General features: G+C 41.7%; 1 protein-coding gene across 1 annotated transcript; it reads left to right on the forward strand.

Moving 5' to 3' along the window:
• The first annotated feature begins 2,265 nt into the window (after nucleotides 1-2,265).
• LOC138780160 (uncharacterized) lies at nucleotides 2,266-4,116 on the forward strand. Its single transcript, XM_069956676.1, has 3 exons — nucleotides 2,266-2,550; nucleotides 2,781-2,927; nucleotides 3,069-4,116. Exons 2-3 carry the CDS (start codon nucleotides 2,818-2,820, stop codon nucleotides 3,955-3,957), a joined length of 999 nt encoding a protein of 332 aa, XP_069812777.1. The 5' UTR covers nucleotides 2,266-2,550; nucleotides 2,781-2,817; the 3' UTR covers nucleotides 3,958-4,116.
• The last annotated feature ends 14,570 nt before the right edge of the window (nucleotides 4,117-18,686 follow it).

The raw sequence follows: 18,686 nt of genomic DNA on the forward strand, positions 1-18,686 counted from the left end.
TTTAAAATATATAATGTAACATAAAATCGGTAATCTGCGCACTTTTCCCCCTCTTTTCGTGTACGCCGTTTACTGATCACAATGACGCTTGTTATATTTTAATAGATCGGACAATTACGCACGCTACGGTATATTATATGTTTATCTATTTATTCATTTTTATATGTTTTATTTATATAATGGGAAAGGGGGGTGATTTAGACTTTTATTGGGGGAGGGGCTTTGGGGTAGTGTAATAGTGTTTTGAACTTTTTTTTTTTTTTACACTTTTGAAGTCCCTTTGGGGGACTTTTACATACACTACTTTGATTTCTACACTGATGAATGCTATGCCATAGGCATAGCATTGATCAGTGTTATCGGCGATCTGCTCATTGAGCCTGCCTGTGCAGGCTCAGTGTAGCAGATCGCCGATCGGACCGCACGGAGGCAGGTGAGAGACCTCCGGCAGTCCGTTTCAACGATCGAGACCCCCGCAGTCACACTGCGGGGGTCCCGATCAGTAAGTGACAGGGGACTCCCCCTGCCACTTACACTTAAACGCCACGGTGCGATCGCGGCGTTTAAGGGGTTAATGACACGCGGCAGCGCGATAGGCCCCCACCTGCTATGAAGTGCGCTCCGCTCCGGAGCGCGCTTCATAGCGGGAAAAACACCCAGGACGTAAGGTTACGTCATGGGTCGTCTGGGGACAGACTTCCATGACGTAACCCTACGTCCAGGGTCGTCTAGGGGTTAAAGGTAAAATTATTGCCTTAATTTTATCATTTAGAGTGTTGCACAATTCAGTCACTAAACACACTATTCTCTTTTATATAATGAATACATCATGTTTTATAAAAGAGTATGATATTTTGAGTCATTTTCAGTAAAACTTTCCTTTAATTGGTCCAGTCATTCTGGATGTTGCCCTATATATATATTCCTGAAAAGTAAAAAAACAGTAGAGGCACCCAAGAGTTGTTGTATTAACCCCTTAAGGACAGAGCCCAAAATGGCGTTAAGGACCAGGCCAATTTTCACTTTTACGTTTTCATTTTTTCCTCCTCGCCTTCTAAGAGTCCTAACTCTTTTGTTTTTCCATCTACAGTACAGGGCCATGTGAGGTCTTGTTTTTTTCAGGAGCAGGTGTACTTCTTAAGGGCTTTTTTTAAATCTACAATAAAATGAATGAACTCCCAAAATATCATTTATGGGGTGAAATTGGGGGGGGGGGGGGAATACAATTCCGCAAATTTTGGGGGGTTTACATGTTTACGTAATGCACATTATAGTAAAACTGACATTTTATCTTTATTCTATAGGTCAGTCTGAATACAGAAACATGCATTTTTACAAAGCTTTTGTAATGCTTTACGGTTTTTAGTAACAGTAAAACTTATTTTTTGCAAATAGGTATATTTAAAATGGCCCTATTTTTTCACCTATGGGACTGTATGGGGCGTAATTTTTTGTGCCACAATCTCTAGTTTTTTTTAGTATCCCATTTGTTAAGATGGAAGGTATTGATCACTTTTATTTTATGTGAAATATGTGAAATGAAATAAAAAATCTACAATCCTGGCATTTTTACCGTTTTTGGTTCATTTTGTTCATGTTCATTTTTTTATTTTAATAGATCATCCGATTATACACATTACGGTATATTATTTTTTTTTATTATTTCTATGTGTATTATTTATAAAATGGAAAGAGGGGTGATTTCAACTTTTATTGGCGGAGCTGTTATGGTGTGTTTTTAAAAACATTTAATCATTTTTTTTACACTTTAAGGCCGGTTTCACACGTAGTAACAGTGCGGGCGTTAAAATTTCTGTCCCGTACATCTCCGGGTGGTCTGGCGGCTGTATTTGAAAACCACTTACGGTCTTATCGTAAGAGTCCGGCCGTAGTGTCATGATGTGTCTTGGCTTGTTTGGCCCCGCTCAAAAGCATGTATTTGATTCATGAATCTGCCCCCGGGCCAAATAAGCACACCCACATCCCTATAAAATCTCCGCCCACTCGCGAAGTACGCCCATATGCTTGTAGTGTTTTGAATGCCAAAAAAATAAAAAAAAAGATGTCTGATGGCGCTAATAATGCGCCCTATGGGCCAGCCCGGCGTATGAGGCTGCGCCGCAAGCACCAGCTCGTGGTGCTTTCGATCCTGTGGAAGATGCGTAATTATTACCAGCGTTTGTGTGTAAGTCTCTATATATTTTTTTTTTTTTTTTTTTTTTTTAAAGCTTTATGTAACTTATTTCAAACTAGCCTTACAAACTGTTTAGGCTTATAATCCGTAAAACATTGATTTAAATGTATTGTTTATGCAAGCTCCCTTAAGTACTGTTGACCAAAGGTCCTTAAATGCAACTGTGTAATAATTTTGTGACTAATTGAGATGTCTTAAAAATAATAAATTTAATTTTTTAAAAATTCTTCTCAGAGGCAAAAAGACGCAGAGCAGCGCCGTCTGCAGGAGGTGGGACGGCGATATTGGGTCCACCCCATCAATGTTCGGAGGGAGACCCGGGGCCACATTGGTTGCCTGTATGATGATTTGCGACGGTATGTCGATTTGAATACATCAAAGTCGTCAAATCTTTGAATGTAATATTGCAAATGTAAAGGTTACTGTCCACAAATGTTTACCCCAAAGTCCATAATTTTATTATGTTTTTTGTTTATCCTTACAACGTTTGATGTTAATTTCAACATTTGTAAACCGTATGACATCTTCCTATGATGTGTGTTTGTGTGTAATATTAGTGATCAATATTTTTCTTAATTTGTTGCAGACATCCTGACAAGTTCCAGGACTTCGTGCGCCTGCCTATGGAGGCCTTTGATAATTTACTTTCCATTTTGACCCCACATCTCCAGAGACAGGACACCTACATGCGGAAATCCATCCCTCCTGTGGGACGTCTGCTCATAACGTTAAGGTGAAGATGCTTTATTTTAATGCGAACTATTTGTTCATGTAATTGTAGTGAAATCTAATATAGTGTTAAAATATGTAATAATTTAATATGTAGCTGAATGTGAAATAGAATCATAAAATACTATTTTTCATTTTTTCACAGATTCTTGGCGACAGGGGAGAGTTATGTATCGTTGCACCTCCAATTCAGGGTTGGTACGTCCACCATCTCTGGAATTGTGAGGTGCACGTGCGCCGTGATCTGGGAGCATTTGCAGCCCATCGTGATGCCCAGTCCGACCCGGGAGATTTGGTTGCAGTCAGCAGCAGGCTTTCAGTCTGTGGCCAATTTCCCCAACTGTATAGGGGCGGTTGATGGTAAGCACATACGTGTGAAGCAACCACCGCGATCAGGATCACAGTATTTCAATTATAAGAAATTTTTTTCTGTGGTCCTGATCGCGGTTGTTGATTCCACGTATCGTTTCCTTGCCATCGACGTCGGCTCCTATGGCAGTACTGGGGACTCCCGGGCGCTACTGAGATCAGAGTTTGGGCGGCGCATACTCTTAGATCACGTGACTCTACCTCCTCCCACTCCTCTTCCGGGTACCACGCATCCCGCTCCATTCGTCATGGTAGGGGATCAAGCCTTCCCTTTACTCAACAACCTGCTGCGCCCTTACCCACGGAGAGGGCTGGATGAACGGGGGAGACTATTTAACCGGAGGCTGAGCCGGGCACGTAACTTCGTGGAGTGCGCCTTCGGGATCATGACTAGTCAGTGGAGAGTGTTTACCACTGCCCTGCAGTTGAAATTGGCCACAGTTGACATGGTCATTAAAGCTGCCTGTGTTCTCCACAACTACCTTCGGGACTATGCTCCCACCCCGGAGGTGAACATGGAGACACTGCCAGCTTTTAGTGCCCCTATCAACTATGGCCAAGGGAGACAACTCAACCGCGGGATAGTGGTCAGGAACCTCTTTGCTGACTACTTCATGACTCCTGAAGGCGCCGTGCCCGTGCCCCTTTCACAGCCTCCCTTATGAGCCACGGCCACAGGACTGATGTTTTCCCGCATGTATGTCACCTGTCTCTGGGATGTGTGTTTTTTTATTTTCTTTTGTTGTTTGAACCCGATGTATTGGTTGATATTTAATTTTCATTCTCTTTTTACTAAAACAAAAAATATATTTTCTTATTCGACTAAACAATGTGTCTGCCTTTTCAATGTATGTAAAACATGTTGTGTGTTCCCACATAGTAGTGTTCGAAAATACACATTACCTCACTCGATATACTACTGGCCAGTAATTATCGAGCATGGTCACATCATGCTAATGTTAATTGTATAGTCCTTTGAACCTAGTGTGCTGAAAGATTGATGTGATCAAAACATGTGCATTTCCTATGGAGTGACCAGCAGGGTGCGCACTATATGTCTAACTTTCTAGTGTGGGATATGTAACAGGATCTGATATCTTCTAGTGCCACAGTCCATCTCACTTCTTAACAATCACTATTAACACACCACATATATCCCTCCACACATCACCCAGGTGCGCCAGCTGGATGTGGTCTACTTAGGTTGCGGTTCAAAAATATTATTTTATCATCCATTTTTTTTCTGTAAAACACAGAAGAGTGTATTCAAAGATTAGAAATCTCGCTCTTTACTTGATCACCTGTTCCTTGTCTACAGTCATCTCCTGGATTTCTTATCCAAAATCCATCACATCAATCTGCCAGTGTAAACGCTACATTATGTAGTTTATTGTGTGTACGTTTATATATCCTCCACTTTGTACATAATGACCACATGCTGGATGTCCTGCAGGAGGAGATTTCTACTACCATCGGACATAGAGCTCTATGTGGAAATGATAGTGTCATGATAATAACATTAATGTCCCAAAATATGTTAGTGCTCATCACAAGCCTCTCCTGCTCTGCCCACTTCCTGCCTTGGCCACAGATGTCAGCATAGAGCAGGCTCAGACCTCAAAAAGAAGGAATCGCAGCATTCACTACATCTTCGCTAGTGGCTTCACAATACGTGTATTTCACTCAGTATAGCTAACAAAAACAGCAGTGGATTCTAAACACCCAAAGGATCTCGACACAATGTTGTAATGTTGTGGATGTGCGCCATTAAAACACTAAATAAGGAAATTTCCTAATAACATCCATTCTTAGAAAAAAACTTAGCAATATTTCACTTTAAATGGCGCACAGCCACTCTATTTCTACATTGTGTGAACACAGCCTTTGTGTTTTTAAGCCACTACTGGTTTTGTTAACAATACTGACCAAAATATACTGACTCAAATACACGTATTGTGAACCTACTACGAACATGTAGTGAATGTTGCGATTCCTTGTTTGTCATGTATGACAGTGCTCTCTGCTGCCATCTGTGGCCAAGGCAGGAAGTGGCCACAGCAGGAGAGTGTTGGCCTGATAAATGAAATACTTAACTACATTATAATATTTCCTATCATGACACATTCATTTTAACACATACAGCAATGTCTCACATATGATTAGAAATATTCTCCTGAAGGACATCCAGCATGTGTTCATTTTCTACTAACGTAAAGCATACAACAAAATTTTATAAGACACAATAGCAACATTCAATACAGCTTTCTATGCAAACAAAGTCCACTAAGTATTTTGAAGCGTATTTCGTAGTTCCTTAGTGGCAGTCAATAATCATTTGTTTTTTTAACCCTTAAACACTAAAACATAAACAAGTAAAAAATAAGATTTCGGGAAACAACAAGATATGTCGCAATGGATTTATTACATGTCAAAAAATAAAACATTCACATGATAGTGTGTGTGGGTGGATGTGGGCGAGGGTGTGTGGAGACTACTTTGGACCATGTTGACAGAAGTTAGAATAGTGTGCAGAGGCAATAGTGTGGGCAATATGTGAAGGACACAGCCAGCCTGACTGTATTCTGGCACCACAAAAATAAAAGGGACATCCCAATCCCCCCAAGCTGTTATTGTCATCCCTAGCTAATGTGATGCCAGACCTTCTAAACAGTGTGTTATTGATGTGGTCCTGGTGCACACAAATGTTAGGAAATTATTAATGCTAGTAAGGCGCGGTTGGCACTAAGGCCCTACAGTGTAGCAGACAAGGGGTGGTGTTGGTGTAGCTGAGGAGAGGGAGTGCGGAACAAACACAAATGTTGTTGGACGGTCAAGGCACATGTCACTCTCTCTCGCCAGGCTCCACAGGACCCTCTTGACATCTTGGTGGTGGAGTCCTGGCCAACCCCTCTGCCAGATTAGGTTCTTCATTCTCTTCATCCGATGAGGCCTCTGCTGGTTGCTGAACTACTTGTGGTCTGAGGAGAAAACAACACTGGTCACTATCTAAGATGGCACTTTTGTTTAAGGACATATTTAGCCAGATAACTAAAATGGAGGCATCCAATGCAGGATTACACTCTGCCTGCTTTCACACTATTTTCTATGTACGAGGTGCCACACTAGAACTTTTTACAATATATTCACACACTGTTGACCCAAAATGTGGGTCTTCACAAGGCCACCCGAGTGGAACATTAGTTTACTCTATGGACACATTGCGTACATTGTTTAAACATTATGAAGACAGTCCACGCTATTGGCATAACTGCCATTTCATGTTCTGGATTAGATCCTGGAGGGATCAAAAGCTGTTCCCAAAGCGGTTAGGCCAGGCTGCATTTGTTAGTTATCTGGTGTCCAGCAGGGGGCGCCTCATCTTCCCGAAATCGAGATTACTCTAAAGTGTTCACTAAATATACTGCTCCCCCTGCTGGAGCCTCGATGTATACAATCTATATAAATCTAACACATGTCTATGTCTGCACACATAAGACACTGAGCTACTTCCGTCATCATCTGCTCCTACCATGGACACATGCAATTAACACACACACTTACCTGCGGCGTCTGGGGGAATTCAAAATGAAACGCAGCATTGGGGCAAAACGCAAAGCGGCCAGTTCTTCTTGGGCGGCCCCACGCCTGATCAGCTGCCGTCGCTGCCTGATGAATCGGTCCCTCACACTGGACCACCTGGTCTCCACATAGTTAGCTTCAAGCAAAAGCATCCACACATTAGGAATATATCAGCGTCAGGTGACCATAACACTCGAGTTAATGGTTTGCCACAGTGGCTAAACAACTTACCAATTATCCATTGCTGTAATCTAGTATGCTGGTCCCAATCTGGGTATACAATCCGGGCAACCTCCCTCCATGCGGCACTCCGTGTTAGCCGGCTTCTGTACCCAGGCGCAGGGCCGTCCCATAGCACTGGCCGAGCATGGACCTGAAAATCCAAAATAATTACAGTAACGTCTTAGAAATTATTAGTCAATAAGGTCATAGCTACTACACCCATGTCACATGCTACACGCCATGTTTGATTGTAAATAGTACGTCACTTATGTGGGTGGGGTCTCCAGCTTCACCTGCAGCCAACTCCCTCCCTCCATGATGTTTGCTGGCGCCACATATCATATACACAGTACACTACTACTCACATCATGTCCTCATAGTATTTGCCCTAAATATATGTGCTTACTACTAGGGAATGGAAGGCCACAATCCGGCGCGGGGGTCTGGGATCGGATAGCGACACGGGGGGACACGCCTCCTCTCTGTAGTCTCGCCACCTCAGCACTGGGCGTAGCGGGGGTGGGGGGGGGTTAACTATTGCGTGTCGTGTGCTCGGCGAATTGCTATGTGACACCATGTAACGATGCTCAGCTTACCCATTTCTGTCCGGCATTGTCACGTCGTAAGCCGCTGCACTACAAGTGCCATAATGGTCGGCCACGCCTCTTTGAACGTGGCTGCTGCGGATTGTGTGTGCTTCCGACGTTACAACGCCTGACAAAGTACAAAGCAGAGCAGCGCTAAAAGCCAAAATACTCATTAGCCGAGCAGTGAACAGAATTAGCACAGCACACCAAACACTCCGGCTAAACAACAACCCCGCTACGCACACTGATGACGTGCATGTACTACAGAGAGGGGGCGTGTCCACGCTGTGTCGCTAGCCTATAGCATCATCAGCCTGCGCCGGATCTTGTGCGTGATTTGCGTACTATTTAAGCGACCTCCTTATGATGACACTATCAGCACATTATATGGTAGGATTTCTACTATGTATGTGCCGCCAACAACCATCATGGAGGGAGGAGGGAGGAGGGAGGAGGGAGGAGGGAGAAGGGAGAAGGGAGAGAGTTCGCTGCACGGCCATCTCGCTAAGAGCAATCCTAAGTCACGCCCTGTTTGCCCAACAACATGTGCTATTACAAGGACAATTCCTCGACCAGCCATTACTTACAAATCTCGCCTAAAATACGATGTGCGTTACATGGTCCGAAAGAGCTAACACATTCACAGATTTGGAGGAGACACACACATCTGAAAAGACTCATGCAGTCATTGCTGGATTTCAAGCGCCCCCTGATGGCAAACACATAGGAATTACACACAATCGTACTTACATAAACTACTCGGAGCGATGTATCGTGCCACTAAATGACTATAGACAATCGTACACATAAAATAAATATTATCTAGCATCTATTGATCATTACATAATCGATTTGTTTTCACTAAATTATTTACCACTTAAACAGGATGCAATTACAGATGTGACTTTTGGACATCACAAAAAGCGATATAAAAGACAAGACTTGTAAATTACATGTATGTAAATGTGACTCACACAACAAATGACAGTCATACATTAAGTCACGGCCACACAACTATCTTCTCCGAGTCCAAAGGACGATCGAAATCTTTCTATCGATGATCTTATCTATGTATAAAGCACTCCCAACAGCTCCAGAAAATACTTACTTCACTGATCAGCTGGCCGACGGCTATAACAGACCGATCAGGATACATCTCGGGCTCCATGAATCACTCCGGCTTTGTTGTCCAAATCACTTCTTCTTCCAGCGACGGTTTTCAAAGTGCAGATTCTTACAATGCAGACACATCCTAAATAACCTTGGCTTCTACCCATAGGAACTCAAAATGATACATTTGTTATCTCCATCCAGTCACGGACACGGCCTAGGTGAAGCCTGGACACAAACAGTTGTTACATTCATCCCTGTATTTTGAGTTATATTTAAAAATATACAAGGACAATTACAAAATAAGACCGTGAGAAATGTGTGGCAAACAATATTTCTCTCATGGCTAAGCTTCAAATAAATAATTCCTTTCTTCTATCATCCTATGTCAAGGCCAAATGGCAATCCTGCTCTCATCACACAGGTGCAACTAGCCACAGTGCAGGGTGGCACTCAGATACATGCACTAACAATGCTATATAACATTTGGCCACTTCTCCAAGAAATGGACCACAAACACAACATTCCTTTCCCTTCCGGCCCAAAAGGCACCTGCAAAGGTCCAGGACACATGTCCACTCTCTGACAAGGCCGAGAGCACACCTGTACCAACGATACCTCATACCCAGCCCTCAGGCCAGGCACTCACTGGTCGTCAGTTAACTGCAAACTAAGGTGTAATCTCCAGAAGGAGAAAACTGGTGCTCAGCCATGAAATGACCACAGAACAACACGTTTGTTATTCCTAGATTCATTCCTTACACCCCTTTGTTTGCACCATGTCGTACCTGCTTGCCGCTTGGGCCCCACGATTTCTGTGATCCATTCTATATTGGAGCTACCGAACCGGTGGATCAGCCCAGCCACTATCTCCATATGTGAGCGAACACACTCATTTACATATGCAAATAACCAGCCCTTGGCGGCAAAGGCCACTGTTGACTAGAAATCAACGTTAGTTTTCACTTTGGTTACTGACAGGGTTACGAAATTTTGAATTACCATATGAAATAGAGGCTTTGTATTCAGACTGATAAAGTGTTGCCATCTGTATACATGGCTAAAATAGGCATGTCGCATTAATGCAAATCATTACGCGAAACAAAGTGCACAACCAGCTAAGCTTTTTCTGGGAGAGGTGAAAAAATGAGAGATTATATAAATACACAAGGAATTTTATTCAAAAACATTCTCAGACTTGCCAAGCAATATGATGTCACAATAGTAAAGTCAAAGTTAGATTAGGACAGAGGGGGAAGGGCGCATGAAGCTGCAGCTTACTGCAGACAGATCATTGCATTCTGCTGCAGGCTCCCAAAGGCCGATCTCGTGGGCCAGTCTAGGAGCAGACTATCAGATATTCATCCAGCACACACTGAGTCAATGATTAGCGTAGTGACACAACATGTTAATAAAAGCCTGAGACTTGTGGGAAATGTTACATATATATCGTCAACACATCCATTAACTGCACTATGTGCAAAGGCCAAACCAATACAAACATAATAATGGTTAATTTTTAGCTTTTTAAACTGAAAACATGTGAATAGATCCTTGATGTATCCTTGGCAAGGCTTTAGGCCTCTCCATGTGTGAAAATGTGGATTTTATTCTAGGATACAGTACATTGTGTAAGCGCGCGGTACTTTAGTAACCTTGAGCCAAATCACTACATTACACCTCCCAATCGAGAGAGAACAACGCAGATGTGTGTGGAAGAATGTCAACTATTCGACTTACACACACACACAATGTAGCATTGTTTTCTCCAGGCCAAATGTAGTTTGGATTTTATTGTTGATCATTAAAATACTTATAATGTTGAATTAAATATTATATCTAAAATAATTTTACACCAAACTCTGCATGTTCTGTATGAAATATCACATTAAACCCATTATTGTGTATAAAGGTTAACAAAAAGGATACATTTCACAAATCAACCTTCTGTGCAAGATGCTGAGTCAAACATAGGCAACAAAAGTCAGTAATGGATGTAAAAACCGGACACATCAGACACTTGCATTTAGGAACTCATCTATTTGTATGACAGTCCTTTTTTTTCCTTATTGACGTTTAAATGTAGTGACATATTGGTTCTGCTAACAAGGGCCCCTACACACAAGAACCATTCGCCCTGGAGATAGCTAAAGGAAAGACATTATGATTTTACTTTTTTCTATAGATTCTTTTAAATGAGGATCTTAGCAAACTGTTTTTTCAAACAGAGTGTACCATGTCACCCCGGTAAGGTGTCCTCAGGGACATGGACCCTACTCTACCCTAACACAAAATGACCTCTCTGGGCCTGAAAAAGGAGACCACTTGCCATAAACCAAAAAAAAAAAAAAATAAAAAAAAAAAAAAATAAAATAGAAAAATTAAAGCAAAAAAATATAATAATATTATGATGTATTGCCTCATACATCACATAGTAGAAATCATAAACGTCGTGGGTAACGAGATGTCCGAGAGCGCCGTCCACGCCGTGGCTGGCGCCTAGGAACGGCCCTAGTACCCTCAGATGGAGGGGGCATGGCACCAGGTGGCTCTCGGGACAATGCTGGGGGGACAAGGGGGGAGAGAGGTGGGGGCACAGGTGGGGGCGCAGTGGTCTCGGGGAAAAGAAAGCCCTCCGGCGGGATATGTGGCCTCCGTGAGTGTAACCCATACACAGATTGTAGGAGGACGCCCACATAGCAAGGGTCGGGGAAAGTATCGGGGTCAATCTGCTCGTGACACGACAGCAGCACTTCTGTAACCATCCGCGCACTACGTGCCAGATTAGTAGGGAGATTCCGTAAACGGACTCCCAGATAGTAGCAGAAGAAATCATTCTGATCATCTCCTCCATCAAACCGCCTGACAAAGTTGACGACAGATTGATCCAACTCACTCAGTGCTGAATGAGCTTCTTCTTGCTCCCGACGCCTCCTGGTGGTGGTAGTAGTGGGCCTCGTGAGTGGCTGACGTGGCCGAGCTGCCAGGGGCACACCACTAGGACCTGCACCAGATGTTGATGGTGCTGCAGCCTCCTCCTCTTCGTGCATGGAAGTCGAGCCAGAAGGTCCTGGCATCGGCTCCGTGCCCTCAGAAAGAGTAGGACTGCCAGGCTCCTGTGATGGCGGTGGCGTGGCACAATCCCCCTCCTGCTGTGATGCTGCAACATCAGAACCAGCAGCATCCTGTCCTCCCGGTGGGTCTGCGAAATTGCCACTGGTTCTGTGGAGAGACAGAAAGGTTAGCTAATATGGACACATTCATAAAGGTACTTCATATATCGAATGTTTAAGTTTTGATAACATACAGTATGTCGAAATGTGTGTTTTGGTAACACGAAGACATTATGTAGTACTATGCGCATCCTATGTTAGGACATACAACTATTTATATTAACTCATTCACATTAGTGTTTTCTAATAAACTTAAACAAAAAAACATTAGCCAAAAATGTTCCCCGTTCTGAGTGTGGAAACAATGCTCTCATCTTCAGGGCATGTTGTGGGCATGGAACCATTCTGGTGACAACACAACAACAAGTGTTTTTTAATGTGGCCCAGCAGGGAGAGGAGCCTGAGTTAGTCATGTGACCAGATACACAAGCGGCCAGTAAGAGGCCTGTGTACCTGTCATAGATCCCCGCAGGCCACACTGAGACAGTGACAGAGCAGCAGGCCGCCCAGCATTGAGTATAAAGGAAGTGAATAGTGTGGGCCGGAGAACAGCTCTCGGACTGCTTAGTACTGTAGGACACTAAATATAAAACATTATCCGCTGCATAGAAACAGCCATTTCATTCACCATGCTTACTGGCTCTGCCACCTACAGCACACGCTAAACAACTGAGGGAGTGACCGTGATCTGCAAAAATCACGAGATGTTGTTCTAGCGCCATGACAGAAACTAACATATTTTAGAGAAATGACAGGATGTTGAAGCACGAGTCAGAGTGGTGTGTAAGCATTTGTTTGAGTGTGAGCAAAGGGGACTATTGTGATTGGTCAGGATACATTAACCCTCTCTGGACAGTCACATACACCAGCATGAAGGCTAACAAACATGACACAACTAGGGCCTTATAAAGAATGGCAATAGTGTATGTAGTCAAATTATCGGGATACATTAAAGATAATTGTCTGCACATTCCTATAAAACATATACATAAAGAGGCAGATTGGTGAAATCGGATGAGATTATCTGCTAGTGAGTATGGACCAGGTTCTGCTGAACAACCAAAGGCAGAATTAAAATTCATTACTCCCATATAACATTTTATCTCATGTATTACATATTGTACACTATATGATACTATATACATTATGGAATAAGAAAAATATACTTACTGCCGTTGACTGCGGCTCGGGATAAAATCCAACAAAGGCGCATAGCGCATGGAGATCGGCTCCCCACCCCTCTCCTCCGTGCGTATCGCCCGTTGGTACTGGTCCCTGACACTAGACCAGCGTGTCTCCACTGCTCGGACTGACAAAAGCAAAGATTTATTAGAAATAGATAGATTTTAATAATTGATAGATATTTCGAGGTCTTGGTAGAAATATCGGACATTGTTCTCACAATTTTATGTCATACATTATTTGACAACACGACATACCCATCCGCAGCTGCTCGCTGTCCGTCACATCGCCCCACTGTGGGACTACCACAGCCGCTATCGTCTCCCACGTCTCGCGACGCAGGACGCGGTCGTGGTAGCCACGCACAGTCAAGTCCCACAAATGGGGACGGGACCGCACCTGAAAAATTATATAGAAAGACAGAAATCACTAGACATCTCCATCTGACTTCACCTCTCTGTGTGTCTACATCGATTAGAATAAGAACATGTTTTCCATTATGACATTACATAGAGTGGTGTTGGGATTCCAACAGACCACCTGTGTAATCTAAGGAACACAGCCTAATAACCACTGAGCCAAGACTCACTAAACCAAGGAATGCCAGAACTCTTTGAACACACTTCTGAAAACATACCAAGATTGGTGTCTAATGATTGAATTTAGGAAAGGCTTTGTATCTTAACTAGCACTAATTAGTAGGCCACAAGACCAGATCAATGCCAGCTTTGCATTCACACCTGATGAAAGAGAAAATCAACATTGTTTCGAAAATACATGAACACATGTGCAAACGAGTGAAGCTAACTATTTCACTGCTGCGGTGTTTGTTCTGGTGTGTGTGTGGTGTTTTGTTATCTTAGTGTGTGGATAAAACATGTCACAACGACTATGGTTAGAGATCTCGACATTTTGTAATAACTATGGTCAACATTTATGTATTAAACAGTCGCTGATATAGAGTGACAAATATATTTTAATAATTAAATACATGTAAGGTTAGGTATAGCATTAGGTCGAACATTCGAGGAGGAGCACACAATAACATGAAACTACGTGCAAAAACGAGCTACATGAAAAACGCATCCAAAACGCAACCTTGCTCGACTCGATTTGCAAAAGATTCCACAAACATTACTTGACTATACTGTGTACGGTGTAGTGCGCACGCTTACTCAGATTCACATGCACTATATCACACAAAAAACGCATCAAAAACGCAACCTTGCTCGACTCGATTTGCAAAAGATTCCACAAACATTACTTGACTATACTGTGTACGGTGTAGTGCGCACGCTTACTCAGATTCACATGCACTATATCACACAAAAAACGCATCAAAAACGCAACCTTGCTCGACTCGATTTGCAAAAGATTCCACAAACATTACTTGACTATACTGTGTACGGTGTAGTGCGCACGCTTACTCAGATTCACATGCACTATATCACACAAAAAACGCATCAAAAACGCAACCTTGCTCGACTCGATTTGCAAAAGATTCCACAAACATTACTTGACTATACTGTGTACGGTGTAGTGCGCACGCTTACTCAGATTCACATGCACTATATCACACAAAAAACGCATCCAAAACGCACTATACTGATTTGTGCAGAAAAATTGTCTACATTTGTACACATGTCACTGTTATTAAATACAATTGATACATGTAAGAAATCAAACAACCCTACACTCAATAGGGATACTAAATTCGACATATGTAAGTAGTGGTTTTATATGGGAACTGCACTAGAAATTAATACTATAGCAGATAAGGAAACACATGACGATACTTTGTGGTTTTTTGCAGGCCACATTCCCACGCCCGTGTCGCATGACTAAAACGATTATATTTAAGACCACTAACAGTGTTGACATTCATATGTGTGTTACATGTGGCTTAGGTGCGTTTTGGTTGGCCGAGACGACCATGTGCATTTCTAAGTCCAAGTAAAACATTTTAACACATCACATAAATATATTAACAGAGATATGTATTTGGGTTCGCATACATTACATATTATTAGACATATATTTACATAGATATATAGATAGAGAGAGGGATAAATAGATACACAGAAAGAGACTACACATCCTATTTTCCAAGTAAAACCATTCTAGAAAGATGAGTGTAATTCTTCGATCAAACTTACCTCTGCGATCAGGCGTGGAACATCAATGTCCCGCTGCCAGGAACCACGTCGCCCACGACCAGCACCACCATGCTCCGCTCGCCGTGCCATCGCTCCAGATCGGGACACCTAAAAGGATGGTCACCTATTGAAGCCCATTCACTTGGGCCTTTTAAACTGAAGGGGCGTTACGCATTGATGAATTATTCTAATGAGAATCCAGATTGATCCGGCAGTAATCAGAGGTTCCGCCAGGCCCGAATGTTACTTCCTACGGTCGACTTGGACCATTTCGGCCCGGAAATAATGGTCTTGCTCATTTTTTACGGACCCGGATACAATCAGGCCAGAAACTCATACGGAGTGTGCACTGTGCAGCCGCATATCCTATACTTCCCAGCATACACACGAAACATCAAATATACGGCCGCACTATTACATCCGTACATACGGACGCACTATTACTACGTGTGAATCGAGCCCCCGGCCTTATCTATGACCGATCTGATGGATCATTGCTGTGTATATACACAGCAATGATCTCTATGAGAGATCAGTGCTGTCTATATACAAGTCCCCCAGAAGGGCTTCTAGTTTATGTAAAAATAAAAGTAAAAAAGTGTTTTTATTAATAAAAAATCCCCTCCCCTAATAAAAGTCCAAATCACCCCCCTTTTCCCATTTTATAAATATAAATTATTAAATAAACAAATAAATAAACATGTTTGGTATCGCCGCGTACGTAATTGCCTGAACTATTAATTAATCACATTCCTGATCTTGTACGGTAAATGGCGTAAGCGCAAAAAAAATCCAAAGTGCAAAATTGCGCAATTTAGGTCCCATCAAATCCAGAAAAAATGTAATAAAAAGTGATCAAAAAGTCGTATATGCGCAATCAAGGTACCGAAAGAAAGAACACATCATGGCGCAAAAAATGACACCTTACACAGCCCCATATACCAAAGGATAAAAGCGTTATAAGCCTGAGAATAGAGCCACTTTAAGGAATGTATGTTTGTTAACAATGGTTTGAATTTTTTAAAAGCCATCAGATAAATGAAAATTTATACATGTTATATATCATTGTACTAATAACGACTTGAGGAACATGCATAACAAGTCAGTTTTACCATAGGGCGAAAGGCGTAAATGCAAAACTCCCCGAAATCAAAACAAATTAGTTTTTTTTTTCAATTTGACAGCGCAAATTATTTTTTTCCGGTTTCGCAGCATATTTTATGGAAAAATAATGCCTGTCATTACAAAGTACAATTGGTTTCACAAAAAAATAAGAACTCAAATAAGTCTCTAGGTGAAAAAATGCAAGCGCTATGGACTTTTAAACATAAAATGGAAAAAGCAAAAGTTCAAAAACGAAAATTGGCTTTGACCTTAAGGGGTTAAGAAACCTTGTCTGCATGGGCTAGCTATAGTAACTTCAGAACTCCTACAGAAACCAACTACTACAGTAATTCCTCAGTAACCAACACATTTTTGTCTAGGACTCATCTGCACAAGAGTGGTGTAATTGTTGTTATATGTAATACACACACTGTTAAACATTACAATATTATACTTGGTGCAAAGCATTAAACATATCTCACTTCTTCTACCTCACAATATCATGTATACAAAATATATAATGTCCTTTCCCCCCAACCCTATTCTTTATACCTTACATTAAAATGCATCTATGTGCTTTTATTTCTGTCAAGCACATTTACCTCTAGCTGGGAACCAGTTCCGGTGGCTGTACACTACTCATTACTGTGGCACCACTTATCATCATGACCTAAGAACCACTTATCATTGTTGCACAAGTTTTAAAATGTTTTATCTGGTTTTGTTAGATTCTGTTAGACAATTGTGTTTGAACAACTGTTACTGTCAAGGTTATGTTGTTTTTCAAAAACTATAAAACACTGCGGGAATTTAAGCCAGAAAGAAGTAAGCTGGGTATATTGAAGAATTTGTTAAATGTCCTTAGATAGACTGCTTTTAGGAGGGATAAAGTGTAGGTGTAAATCTTGCAAAAGAACAGAAAAAGGAAAAAAATTACAAGAGCATAAGATAGGGTCATATTAGCATACTTAACCACTGTTTAGATTTCCATTATTAACCCCTTCAAGACCAAGCCTATTTGCACCTAAAAGACCAGGCTCATTTTTCAAAATCTGACCTGTCTCACTTTATGCGCTTATAGCTCAGTGATGCTTTAACGTATGCTAGCGATTATGAGATTGTTTTTTCGTCACATATGGCACTTTATATTAGTGGCAAAATTTGGTCACTACTTTGTGTGTTTTTTGTGAAAAACATCAAAATATCATGAAAAATTGAAAAAATTAGCGTTTTATGAACTTTGAAATTCTCTGCTTCTAAAAAAAGAAAGTTGTATTACATAAATTAGTTACTAAGTCACATTACCAATATGTCCTCTTTATTCTGGCTTCATTTCATAAACATATTTTACTTTTTTAGGGTGTTACGGGGCTTAGAAATTTATCAGCAAATTACCACATTTTCGTGAAAGTTTCCAAAACTGATTTTTTTAGGGACCAGTTCTTATTTTAAGTTGATTTAGGAGGTTTGTATACTGGAAACCCCCATAAAGACCCCATTTTGGAAACTAGACACCTTAAAGAATTAATCTAGGGGTATAATGAGCATTTTAACCCTACAGGGGCTGGAGGAAAGTATTCACCATTAGGCCGTAAAAAAATGAAAAATTAAAATTTTCCAATAATATATACATTTAGATTAAAGTTTCTCATTTTCAAAAGGAACATGAGAGAAAAAGCACCCCAAAATTTGTAACACATGTTTTCTTGAGTACTATGGTACCCCATATGTGGGCGTAAACCACTGCATGGGCACACAGCGGGGCTCAGAAGGGAAGGAGCGCCAATTAGCTTTTTCAATGCAGATTTTGCTGAAGAAGTTTCTGAGCGCCAGGTGTGTTTGCAGAGCCCCTGTAGTGCCAGCGGAGTAAAATCTCGCCATAAGTCACCCCATTTTGGAAAGTGCACCCCTCAAAGAATTCATTTTGGTGTGTGGTGAGCATTTTGACCCCACAGGTATTAGAAGAAAGTATTCAAAAGTAGACAGTAAAAATGAAAAACTCAAATTTTTCCAATAATATGTTCGTTTAGTTTGAAATTTCTCAATTTCACGAGGAACAAGAGAAAAAAATACCCCGAAATTTGTAACGCAGGTTCTCCTGAGTAAAAAGGTACCTATATGTCGGTATAAACCACTGTATGGGCACACATCAGGGCTCAGAAGGGAGAGGCGCCAATTAGCTTTTTCAATGCAGATTTTGCTAAAGAAGTTTCTGAGCGCCAGGTGGGTTTGCAGTGCCCCTGTAGTGCCAGCGGAGTAAAATCTCACCATAAGTCACCCC

This window comes from Dendropsophus ebraccatus, chromosome 1 (assembly GCF_027789765.1).
Source record: "Dendropsophus ebraccatus isolate aDenEbr1 chromosome 1, aDenEbr1.pat, whole genome shotgun sequence".
In the NCBI taxonomy this organism is placed as follows: domain Eukaryota; kingdom Metazoa; phylum Chordata; class Amphibia; order Anura; family Hylidae; genus Dendropsophus; species Dendropsophus ebraccatus.

Coding starts and splice junctions, on each gene's coding strand:
- LOC138780160 (XM_069956676.1), top strand. CDS start 2,818: ATGGAGGCCTTTGATAATTTACTTTCCATTTTGACCCCACATCTCCAG. Junction 2,928..3,068: donor CGTCTGCTCATAACGTTAAG/GTGAAGATGCTT, acceptor ATTTTTTCACAG/ATTCTTGGCGACAGGGGAGA.